The 13,555-nt window shown below is 32.3% G+C and overlaps 2 protein-coding genes across 2 annotated transcripts; both read left to right on the plus strand.

Annotated features, from left to right (window-relative positions):
* Nucleotides 1–1,705: 1,705 nt before the first annotated feature.
* LOC127082582 (uncharacterized) lies at nucleotides 1,706–2,200 on the plus strand. The gene has a single exon (XM_051022813.1). The coding sequence runs from the start codon at nucleotides 1,706–1,708 to the stop codon at nucleotides 2,198–2,200; it is 495 nt and encodes a 164-aa protein (XP_050878770.1).
* Nucleotides 2,201–7,959: 5,759 nt separating this feature from the next.
* Nucleotides 7,960–8,806, plus strand: LOC127087437 (uncharacterized). Its single transcript, XM_051028324.1, has one exon. The coding sequence runs from the start codon at nucleotides 8,105–8,107 to the stop codon at nucleotides 8,675–8,677; it is 573 nt and encodes a 190-aa protein (XP_050884281.1). The 5' UTR covers nucleotides 7,960–8,104; the 3' UTR covers nucleotides 8,678–8,806.
* The last annotated feature ends 4,749 nt before the right edge of the window (nucleotides 8,807–13,555 follow it).

Raw genomic sequence — 13,555 nt, forward strand, 5'->3', positions numbered from 1 at the left:
AACATATGCTTCCCAGATGTCGTGTGAAAGTGCCTAGGGGTCAACACTCTTATATCTTCTATAAGGGTAGTCTCTTGTTGGCGTTGTTAGATGTTGAGGACGTTGTCCTCTAGGTTCGAATTTTGGCGGCACAATTCGTCCATGCTGGTGTGCATCTACACTATGGCATTGAGATTGTTGCTACCTCCTATATCCTCCTATGTGGGGGATTAAACCCTCATATAAATCATGATTGGGGACGATTATGGCTAGGAGTGGAGATTTTGGTGAGTGTCGAAGTGGTGTTAATAATGGAAGGTGTGACCCATGTTAGTTTTACTTGGGCCCCAAGGTGGACGCCATTGTACTTGCTAAAAAAGTTACAGATGCATAAAACCCCTCTATTGGTAAAGGTGACCAAAGGTTTTAGAATTTGTGGTGGTTTAGGGCAAGCTCACATTGGTGAAAAGCTCTGTTTTGAGATGTTTTCTACATGGATAGAGCATGCCTACGAGTGTGAGGAGCTTTGTGTTTTTGGGGTTATTTCGTGGTGAATTCATAATATATCTCTCAATCCTAAGAATGAGATATTTTTAGAGGCCTATGGACATGAATTTGGGGACTCTAAAATGTAGTAACCGTTTCACTTTGATTGGGAAAGTTGTTGGCTGCTTAATTCTTAAGGAATCGTGACCTATGACTTTTTCTTGCATATATAATTATAGACTATGTACATGTCATCCTTCACGTTTTTCATCAGGGCGAGTCATCTACTAAGTGGAGGCTGCACTTGAGCAATATCTTCTGGAGCGAGCGCCTGATGAGGCTTGACCCCGTATCGCCCTATTGTGGGCCATATATAATTGCAATACCAGAATGAAATATGAACTTCCTTGCATTTTGCTTAGTGAGTTAAGTTTCACAATGACATCGTACATATGTATTTATATTGATGTACACCGTTTATCTTGCACTAATGCTACTCTATCACATACACACATTCATCTAGAGTTGTCTAATGTTTTTACACATATAATGCATCTATACTACACATATATAGTTAATATATGAGATATGCTATTCTTACATACACCGAAGCCACAATATATGAGATATGCTATTCTTACATACACCGAAGCCACACCGTATATTACAAGGAGCAAAATATTGGTTGCACAGAAACCTAAGTAAAAGAAATTAATAAAATAATAAAACTAGTATATTTTATATATACCGTGTAGGTGTTAAAACTGGTGTACACATATCTATGGTACACCTATTCTAATACGCACTAGGACAATTTCTTAAAACATAAAATACTAGTTTTATTTTATTTTTACCTTAAACAAAGTGCATTTATTAAAGTTCCCCAAACTCAGATGTTAGATTGCATTAGTAAGTAAGAAAATGCATTGCTGGCTGCACATCTCGCAATTATGGGTTTGGTTGATGTTTATTTTCAACCAAGTAAAGTAAAAGCACTCGTTTTGTCCTTCTTCAAAAAGCATATAGAGGCTTCCTCCAATAATGTTTCATTAAAATATAACAAATTATTATAAAGACACACCCACGGTTTATTCAATTTCCATATGGTGGATTCAATATTCATTTCTTATTTTCCTTCTTTTTCCTTTCCTCCAACTATATATAACCTCATCACCCTGCTCCCTCTTGTCCTCAAATCAAATCCATCTCTCTTTCTCAAAGAAAAACAGTTTCTATAAAAATGGAAAACAATCTACCTGTCCTATCAAAGAGAGTGTGGAGTCTTGTACGTCTTGCCTTTATCATGACGAGAAAAGGAATATCAAAGGGTAAACTAATGATGAACTTAAACATGATACTCAAACGCCACACCAAGCTTGCCGGAAAAACCGTTGCCAATTTAATATCCCACCATCCCAACCATGGTGGCTCCACCTCAAACCGCCACTCCCACCAATTCACTTACTCAAGGGAGTACGAATTCAGCTGTAGCAACACTCCTAACCACTTCTTCTCAACAGGGAAGCGTCATCACAGCCATAAGCACAATGCTCAAGCGCCACCTACGCATGACGATGAGGTGACGACTATGAAGGCAATGTTGGAGATACTTAACAATGATCAACCAATTGTAGAAACGTCTCCAGGTTTCCCATTAAGAGATGATGATCAAGTTGATAAAGCAGCTGAAGATTTCATAAAAAGGTTTTACAGTCAACTGAGGAGTCAAGATTGATTCATTTATATTAATTCAACATAACTTGACATATAATCCAGATTTGGTATATACGTATGAGTGAAGGTTTTTGATTCATGTTAATTATGCTTATCAATAATAAGGGAATAAATTACAAAATCTATACTCCGTCCATAAGCACCTTGCAGAATTTTTGGTTTTAATATTCAAACATTTTTCTTCTTTATTTCTTGTCGTTTATCTAATACATATATTTTGTACAAGTTTCAAGTGTGTTTTCTTTTAATAAAAAAAGTTTAGATAACAAGTTATTGTATTATTATGTGTTTGTGTGGAGATTTTGAAAGATTTAGCTATATATGGCACACACTTGCTTGTCGTAATATCATTCCACTAACATGTACTGTAGCTAGCTGGACCCTCTCAAATTGTGGCCTTCTCAACTTTTGTAGATTTTTTTCTCCCACACACATGCACACTCTCTTATTCTCCTTTGTTTTATTTAAACTATTTTAAAAAGTTTTTTCAATGTTGTTGAATTGTGATTGTAAAAAAATATCAAAATGCCAATTTCAGTGAAAAAATAATTAAGTTGAGGTAGGAGGATACCTAGCTATGTCGTTTTAGCTTTTTTGAATGACAATAATGAAAAGAGGAAGCCCACAAAGCCACAAGCTTAAGTGAAGTGTTTGGTTGAAATTTGAAAGTATCAATTAAAGGATTGAGGTAGATTAATGGATTGATGTGTAATTTTTAGAACTTATTACAGTTGTTTGCTTTTTATTTTTGGAGTAGTCTAAATGATAAATTCATACAAATAAAAGTAAAATTAATGAAGAAATTTAAAGATCAATTGACATATAGGTTCATCATGTTGGCTTCTAAAATTGTTTTAGAATATCAAAAAGCTTTAATAGGAACATACATAGTTATCAGAACTAGTGTGTTGAGATTACTTCAAAAGTCATTAATATGTTTAACAATAAATATTTTAGAGGTAGTATAGTTTTGAAGATAGTCATTGAAAAACCGTTAGATATTTTAGATTGACAGTATCTTAATAATGTTCATGTTCGTTTTCCTTTGATCAAAAATTTTGTTATTGGATTCTTACCATTCTACACTCAACCAAACTATCAATTATGATAAATGAGAAAGACACTTAATATACATTTTCTATGTTGGTGGATCAGAACAAGTAAGACAACCATTCATAGCCAAACTTTTCTGTAGATGACCTTATGATATTTTGCAAAGCTACTTTCACAAATGCTTAAGTCATTAACCATCTTCTTCAAGAATATGGTTATACTTTTGATCAACCCATCAACCCAACTAAATTTAAGTTTTATGGTGGATGTATTTTTGGTTCTAGACCGAGGCATATTGCATATATGCTTGGATTCACTATGGGATAGACACCATTTAAATATCTTGGAGTTCCAATATTCAAAGGCAATTCTATAACTCGTCATCTTCAGATCGTAACAGATAGAGTATTGGTCAAATTAGCTACTTGGAAAAGTCACCTTCTTTTTATGATGGGTATTGTTCAATTGGTCCAGTTAGTCATATAAGGCATGCTTATATATAGTCTTATGATTTATGAATGGTCAATCAATCTTTTTAGTAAGCTAGATTCTTGCATCAAAAAATTTGTGTGGATAGGTAGCATAGACACTAGAAAGTTGATTACTACATCTTGAAAGGTTATTTTCTCACCTTTGTCTGAAGAAGGTATTGATCTTAGAGATATTAAGGCAATTAACAAAGATGGTTGTTGATCTCTTTGTTGGAATTTGTTGACTATCAATAATCAATGGTTTTCAATGCTTATTAGAAGACACTTCATGCACCAAAAATCAATCATGCATCATATTTCTTCTTCTATATGACTTGATATTAATCATTCTTTTTCCTTTATGGAGGAACATAATAGCTTGAAGGTTGGTAATTGAAATAACATTATTTATTGAATAATAATTGGTTGAGATACAAAATTAAAGATCTACACCTAGTATTGCTAGTGAATATTCAATTTATGCAAATTGCCAAGGTCAATTCAATTGTCCATAACATCAATTGAAACATTCCTCGTGGCTTATCCATTTTGACTCCTCAAATTGTTGAAGTCATTTTAAAGGTTAACTTGTCATTTGATAATACTATTGTTGATAAATTCATTTGGACAAGATTTTTAAATGTTGATCTATCTTTTAAAGATGCCTACGAATGTATTAGAAGGAATCACATTGAGCTTTTATGGACAAAATTTATCTGACATCCCAACATACCACCTGCTAAGTCATTAGTGACTTAGAAGCTAATGCATAATGTTATTTCAACAAAAGACAACTTGATTCGAAGGGAAATGCACGTGGTTTCAAGATGCTCTCTCTCTAATTATAATGTGGAAACTAGAGACTACTTATTTCTTAGATCAAGAAAAACTTTACATTTCTAGCATTGGATGGAGCGATTGTTTGGTGTAGTGACATATTTATGAAAGACATGAATAAGGAGTCACATGGACCCGCCCTATTAGATTCCACTTAGAGTGTGTCGCCTAAGCATGATTTTCACTCACTAAATAACTCGCCCTGATAGGAAAGAGAGGATGGTGGCGTGTATACAGTCCATCACCATGTGTGGAAGAAGTTATGGCCATCATTCTCTAAGAAGTAGGCAATCAACGACTTTTATGTTCAAGGTGTGAAGGTTACTACTTCTTATGAGCCCCAAAATACATGTCCATAAGCCTCTTTAAATACCTCAACCTTAGGATTGAAGGAGACAGTCATACACTCATAAAAAACATTCTTAAAATAGAGCTCTCACCCTTGTGAGCTTTCTTTAACTGAATAAAAATACTAAAGGCTCTAGCAATCCATGCTAGCTAATGGTTGCCATGCATTTGTACTTTTTTTAGAAAGTACAATGGCGTCCACCGTTGGGCCCTGCTGAAACTAATATGGATCACCAACAACAACCACCAAAGTTAGTGCTCTTAGTCTTAACCTTGCTCAATCATGGTTGTTAGGAGAGTACAATCTCCAATATAGGAGGATACTAGAGGCAACAATGTTTCAGATGTTGTGGAAAATATGTGCGCCACCATGGGCGAGTTGCATCGTAAAAAAAAACATTGGAGGATAATATTTTTCACATCCAACAGCGCCACCAGGAGGCTACCCCCACATACGAGGCGGAAATTCTAGATCCCCGACCCCTCTAAGACTAAATATGGGAAGCACTTTCAAAGACGCGAACCTACGATGGTACATGGGTCTATCCCGATCCTCCATCGCCAGCTATCAGGATCTGGTGAAGAAACTTGTGAAGCATTTCGCAACAAGTCGACATAGAAAGATGTCCACCACCATCCGTTTTAACATTCAACAAGGTCTATCAGAATCAATGATGAAATACCATATCCATTTCAATGAAGCCACGATAAAATACGTCCACCCGAACCAAGAAATGTTTGTAGGAGTATTTCATAACTTACTCAAAGTAGGGCACTTCAATGCGTCCCTTTGCCCAAAGGCCAACGTCTTTATTAGCAATGGTGGTCACAAGGGCAGAGTGTTATATAAAGAGTGAAAAGAGTAATTCCGAGAAGAAGGTATTTCATGTGAAAAAGTGTGTTCCTAACTTCGAAGGCTCACAATGTTCGCGGAAGAACAAATACACCTCCCACGTTAGGGATGAGACAACCTTTAAATAGGATGGGAAAAGTGTGAAGATAATCACACCCCCTGAACACTCACCGCGAGAAGATATGGTCGGATGTCCTCCAATTTCACGATATCCCTATGCCTATAACACATAAAGTATATATTATGGGACCTTAACCTCGAAGATGGTGTAAGTTCCACAAGGTTAAGGGACATCACATAAAAGATTTCTACAAGCTTAAAAAGGAGATAAAGCGTCTGATTTGGGAGAGCCACCTTAAGAAATACATAAAAGATGACTCCTACCAAAGGCCAGGAAAAACCAACTCTCGTGGGCGTGACGATGTTGGAAGCCCCGAGCCCATAAAATGAAAGGATCTATTCAAAGAAAATGGTGACAAGACTGTACGCCACCCTCAATACTATTAGCAGGAGGATTTGTTGGGGACATAAAGACTAGTTCCGCCCGACAAATGTATGCTCACTAGATATTAACTATCGAGGACTTTCCCATAGACTCGGAGTTAGGTGAGACCATATCACAAGTGGTTGAGATAATTTTTTCAAAAAGGGAAGCAACAAACATCCATCCATATAATGACGACCCCATGGTCATTACCATGAGGTGTGATGAATGGAAAATTAAAAGAGTGTTGGTAGATCAAGGAAGCTTCGCATATATCCTCTATTGGGATGCATTTGAGAGGCTTCGCCTTGACCAAGATTATCTAAAAGCTTTCAAAGGTTCGTTGGTCGGGTTTCCCGAGAAGCATGTACAGGTGAAGGTTTACACAACACTGAAGATCACCTTCAGGGATGGAGATCAGCTCAAGCAGATCAGGGTCAGGTATCTGGTTTTATAGATACCCTCTCTTCCTATAATATGATCATATATGTTCATTGTCTAACTGATTAGTTGTAGTATTTACAAAAACATGACAATTGAATAAACGATTTATGAATGTAAGTTTAAGTATATTTCATTATGTTGGCCTTGACATTTTTTGTCCCTTTCAATTGCAGGTATATGGTTTACCTAAGCTTATGACAAGAAATACACATTAATACATGGATGTGTTGCTCCCTTGTTGATAATATTTTGCTTGCCAGAAAAGTAGTGTTTGAAGTTATGAATAAATCCACAATGTGCTTTAGAAGCCTTTAATTACAACAATTTATTTTGTTCCTCTTTTCTTCATACACTGTGTAAAACTATTCAACCAATCCTATCTATTTAAAAATGTTTTATTATACTTCACATATTAATTGTATGAGCAACAACGTTAATCTTGCCAATGTTTGATTTTGGTAACCATTCTATATGCATGTCATTGACTTGGTTTAACAAAATTCACATATGTCATATAACATATGCTAATAATAATAATAATAATGTGCAATATATCAAAATACAAAAATACATGTTTTATAACACCACCTTAATCTTAATACACAACATATCAAAATTGAGCCATAACTGAAACACTTATAATTTAAAAACAAGATGTAAGAAACAATCCAATACTTAAAAGCACTTAACTACAGAACTATCTTACTTAAACTTAAAATAAAATATGAGCATTACAATAAATAAACAAACTTTTCCAATTCATCCTTCACATACATGTTTTTCATAATCGTATCCTCTTTAACGTCTCTTCACAGTTACAATACATTGCACCTTCTATTTACTGTCCCTTAGATAAACGTTTCAGTCTACTAATTCAACCTCTATGAAAGTCACTATCATCAACATCCAAGTTTGTTGCATCAAATGCAACCCTGACTCGCTCAGCCTCACCTTCGAATTTAGATGGCTTTATATTTAACTAATACTTAGTTTTTACTTTTTACCTCAAACAAAGTGCATTTATCAGATTTCCCTAAAGTCTCAAACTCAAATGTAAGATTCTACTATTTAGTCAGTAAGAAAATGCATTGCTGGCTGCACATCTCGCTATTATGGCTTTAGTTGATGTTTATTTTCAACTAAGTTAAGTAATGTAAAGCACTCCTTTTGTCCTCTCCAAAAAGCATAGCCTCTCCCCCAATAATGTACTAAGTATTATTCATTTCTTATTCAAAGCAACACAAAGCATGTATCCACCCACGGTTTATTCAATTTCCATATGGTGGATTTAATATTCATTTTTTATTTTCCTTCTTTTAGCTTTCCTACAACTATATATAACCTCATCACCCTCCTCCCTCTTGTCCTCAAATCAAATCCATTTCTCTTTCTCAAAGAAAAACAGTTTCTATAAAAATGGAAAACAATCTACCAGTCATATCAAAGAGAGTGTGGAGTCTTGTACGTCTTGCCTTCATCATGACGAGAAAAGGAATATCAAAGGGCAAATTAATGATCAACTTAAACATAATACTCAAACGTCACACCAAGCTTGCCGGAAAAGCCATTGCCAATTTAATATCCCACCATCCCCACCACGGCGGCTCCACCTCAAACTGCCACTCCCATGACTCACACAGCCAATTCACTTCTTCAAGGGAGTACGAATTCAGCTGTAGTAACAGTCACAGCCACTTCTTCTCAATAGGGAAGCGTCATCACAGCCACAAGCACAATGCTCAAGCACCACCTACACATGACGATGAGGTGACGACTATGAATGCAATGAAGGCAGTATTGGAGATGCTTAACAACGATCAAGCGATTGTAGAAGCGTCTCCAGCACTGCCTGGATTCGGACGTAGTCCAATGATGAGGCAATTGAGAGTGACAGACTCACCTTTCCCTTTAAGAGATGATAATGAAGTTGATAAGGCTGCAGAAGATTTCATAAACAGGTTTTACTGTCAACTGAGGATGCAAGATTGATAGATTAATATTAATTCAACTTACCTTGTTTAGTGGATAATCAAGTAGCCATATGTTTATTTTTCATGATATTATAATTCAGATTTGATATATACCTATGAGTGAAGGTTTTTGATTCATGGATGTTAATTATGCCTTTGCAAATGTTTAGTTATGCTGCTTTTAAAAAATAAGGGAAAAAATTACAGTATCTTTCTAAAAAAATATTTTTCTAGGACATACTCTAGGCCATAAGCACAAGTGTTTATTTTTGTAACAAGTGTTATTTTAGTAAGGAAAACATTAGGTAACAAATTATTGTATTAATATGTGTTTGTGTTGGAGATTTTGAAAGATTTTGCTACGGCATGCACTTTGTTGTCCTAATATGATTCCACCAATATGTCTATAGCTAGCTGGACCCTCCCAAATTTTGTGGCCTTCTCAACTTTTACTTTTTTCTCCCACAAATGCACACACTCCTTTTCTCTTTTACTTTTTGTAAACTATTTAAATAAAGTTTTTCCATATTATTTAACATGAAAAATATTTTTCTCAAAAATAAAATAAAAATACTAAAAGAACAAACTCTCACTACAAAAAAATTGTCATATATCTATTAGAATGAAATACTTAAGATAAATTATATTTAAGACGGTTGGTTAGCTTAAAAGTCAAAATCATGATTGGAGGTTGAATCTTAAAGATTTTGATGGAACACATCTTCCTAAAAAAATTTGATGGGGATGATATTTTAAGGCAAATAGATAAATAAATAGAAGATCTAGAAAATGGGGAACAAACATGAAAGAAGAAAAACATTTTCTTCGCATTGTCTTATTGAAAATATAATGACTTGTGTCACAATTTTGATATGATGCACGTTGAATAAAAATGTATGCGATACCATGATTGGTACATTGTTAAATCAAGAAGGAAAGTCCAAAGATAATTATAAAGACATAAACTGACCTTGTAGATATGGGCTAAAAAGTATGTTTCATCCTCAACTGCATCTTAAAAGTAGCACATTTCATTTGCCTAGAGTATGCTATCAAATGACTAACAAAGAAAAGAGGCTTTTTTTTTAGTATCCTCAAAAATGAAAAAAAATACAAATGAATGTTCATCGAGCATCTCACAGTGTGCAAGTCAAGAAAAAAAATTTCCTACTTAAAAAGTTATGATTGCATGTTTTGATGCATCAGCTTCTTCGAGGTTCATTGTATGATAAAGTCACTTTGATTTTGGTTGACATTTGCAATTTCTTCAACACTACTACAAAAACAACATGTTACCTCGGTTCCGAAGAGGATTTTACCTCAGTGATACAAGAAAGGTAACGATGGACGTCATGTAAAATTTTCATTTTACCCCTCGATTGTTTAATAATCGATGGGATAGTTGAAATGATAATTTGTCTGATCCCCGATAACAATATTTTTTATATTTTCAAAATTAGTGTCACATACTTCTCGGTTTATGCCTAAAATCGAGGGGAAAATAATTTTTTTAATACAAATTATATTGTTTACATAAAATATTAAATTATATTGTTTACAAATTACATTGTTTACACAAAATATTAAAATATTATTTATAAATTACATTGTTTACACAAAATATTAAATTAAATTATTTAAAATTACATTGTTTACACAAAATATTAAATTAAATTTTTTATAAATTATATTGTTTACACAAAATATTAAAGTAAAAATATATAAAAAAATAAATAAATTTGATTCATCGTCATCACTGTAGGTGAAGAACAACAGTTGAATCCTCATTTCAATAAATCTTGAGTAAGATCAAATGTTGGATATTTTATGCGTTTGTTTCTGATATAAAAAATGGTTAGATAAATAAAATAAATATTTAGTTATATAATTATTTAAAAACACAAACCTTAAACTCAAATATTTGATCCTTAAACCCAATCAATTTTATGTTCTTGCAATCCATCATAGAGAACAATGTTTCAATGTTTCTAATATAAAACAAATAAGTTTCAAATGTTTTCATGCCAAATGCTTTCATGATCAACTTTTGATATTCATAATACTTTTATAATGTGGCATGAGTCTTCTGAATGAATGTCTTTTAGGTTTTACGCAAATCACTAATGGGAGTGTCTTGAAATTGATACTCACTAAATGAACGACAAAGATTTGTTAAGGACTGTGAAGAAACTCAATCAACACTCTTATTTTCCCCTTCTATTTTAATCTGGGTTTCTAAAGGAATCGAGGTAATAGATGACTTCTATTGTAAAAAAATGGTGAATGGAAAAAAAATGAAGTAATATGTATTGTTTCCTTTTACAATTTTTTATCATTCACCAATTTTTGTGTGTTGCAATATGATTAAGAATTAATTTCTCAATGTTATCAATCGAAGAAATCAATATCTGAAATATAATATTTTATTTGATTAACAACATTTGAAAGTTATTCCATTAAATATTGGTGTGAACAACAACAAGAATATTATGTGAGATAGATTGTAAGAATATAAAAATGATTTTTTAAAGGTTGGTGTAAGAAGAAGAACAAGACAGAATAGAAAAAACACTTGTCTCGCAATCCATCAGACATAATTACGTTTAAGAGTATGGAGCGACTGAACTTATGAGTTAGATTTAGGATTAAACTTAGTGAAGGAATCATTTTATAGTAAAATTTGTGTGTGATACCCCTCGGTTATTTGAGAATCCGAGGGAATAGAATATTTAATAATTAAGTAAAATCTTAAATAATAAAAAAGACGTCACTTTAAAAAAAAAGTTACAGTTGTTGTGACTCGAAACATATATCCTGAATTAGTTTATCCCTCAACTATTTTCTTAAATTGAGGGAATAAATTATAATTTCTTTAAAAAATAACATAGTGTGTCATAGAATATTAGCTTAATTTTTTGTTAAATGAAGTGAAAACTTTGTTATAAAATATTATATTTGTAGTAATAAAAAAAAAATTGTTCTAAGGAATTCAATGTGAAATTTCTATCACAATTAGAGTCTCAAATAATCGTAACACTTTGTCAATTGGAAACAATTTTTCCTTCATTATTTTTTTTACCATTATGGTGCATATGATTATTCATTAGGGCATATGAAGCAAAGATTTCTAGACTACATATACAATATCGATGAATTTATCCAATTGTGAGGTATGAATCACTCATTATTAATAACTTGTTTAATTAAAATAACTAAACATGTGTTTTTTGGATTCTAAGAGTATTATATATAAAATAATTTCATTTTCAAGTTTTTTCTTACTCTGAAATCCTATGTACAAATAGAGTACATCCGAAAGGATTTATTGTAGAAGGAATTTTGACTAATGAATGTTTGATATTTTATTCACAAAATTTATCTGGAGTGAAAACTAGATTCAATCACCCATAGAAATGATGATCAAATGGATCTTACATCGATAAATAATATGACCTTTTTACACCCTATTGGAAGACCATTAGGGGATAAAAGAAAAAAAAGTTACACTTAGGAAAGAGGAAGAGAGTGACTAGAACCACACTTGACCAAAAGAAGTTAATAACCATATTGGAAAAGATATATGCAATGATACATTTCTTTTTGCATCACAAGATATATATATATATATATATATATATATATATATATATATATATATATATATATATATATATATATATATATATATATATATATATATATATATATATATATATATATATATATATATATATACTAGTATATATTTATGTTTATGATGAGAGAAACATAGATTGACTTATTATTCTAGATATCTTTAATATGGGCGATGATAAGTCTAACAAAATTGAAGAACTTCATGAGCAAATAATGCATGATACAATTGAAGCTACTCCTAATGCTACTGATTTTGTTAGACTTAAGGTGGAGGATGATCACGATTCTTTGAAGTTGTAGTGGATGTTGATAATTTGGGTGATGATGTTGATATTTTAGTTATCTATAATTTTATATTTTCACATACAATTGTAGTTGTCCAATTTTTTATATGGGATTACTTTTCATACAATTAAACTTATCAATATAGTTTTCTAATATATTTATTTGTTATTATTTAAAAAATATTTTTATATTTAGAGTAACAATGACTCGAAGAAAAAAATTGAATATCAGGAATCGAGCAAGTAGTAATGAAGGAATATAATATACTTCTAAAAATACATACTTAACCCATGTAAAAGTAAGTGTTGTTGTAAAAATTTGTTTTGGAACTATTCTTGTAGAAGATGTAACGCAGGATCCGTAAGATCTTGCGTAGAACACATTGAAAATATATGAATTATATATCATTTCTAGTTTTTATACATTACTCATGTTAGTATAATATTTTATGTTTATATGTCTTTTGTTTTACTTGTGGATGTAGAATCTAAACGAATTAGAGGTTCAACAAGAATATTAGATATATGGAAAATGGAATATGATTTTATAATTGTTAATTTCGATAATTATGGTTGACCAATTGGTGAAGTAGTGATCATTTTTATTTATTTTATAGGTAGGATGGCTAGTGTTGGTGCAAAGGTAGAATAAAAGATGAATATTCTATTAAGAGAATGACGGCTACAAAAAGGATTAAAAGTTACAATGATTGACACCCTATTTATAAGCTAAAACTAGGGTTACTATAATAGGATAAAATACTAAAATACCCTCTAACAAACTTAGGGGCTAAGAAAATAATACAATTTAAATATGAATTAAATCTAATAAAATCTAATACCATCCCTTAATTCATATTCCATCAAAACTTGTAACACCAATTCCATCCCTTAATCTGAGGAATTGATCAGTCTTGATAGCTTTCGTCAGAACATCTGCCAACTGCTTCTGAGTGCTACAGTGTACAACTTCTAAC

Source organism: Lathyrus oleraceus, chromosome 5, assembly GCF_024323335.1.
Source record: "Lathyrus oleraceus cultivar Zhongwan6 chromosome 5, CAAS_Psat_ZW6_1.0, whole genome shotgun sequence".
Taxonomy (NCBI): domain Eukaryota; kingdom Viridiplantae; phylum Streptophyta; class Magnoliopsida; order Fabales; family Fabaceae; genus Lathyrus; species Lathyrus oleraceus.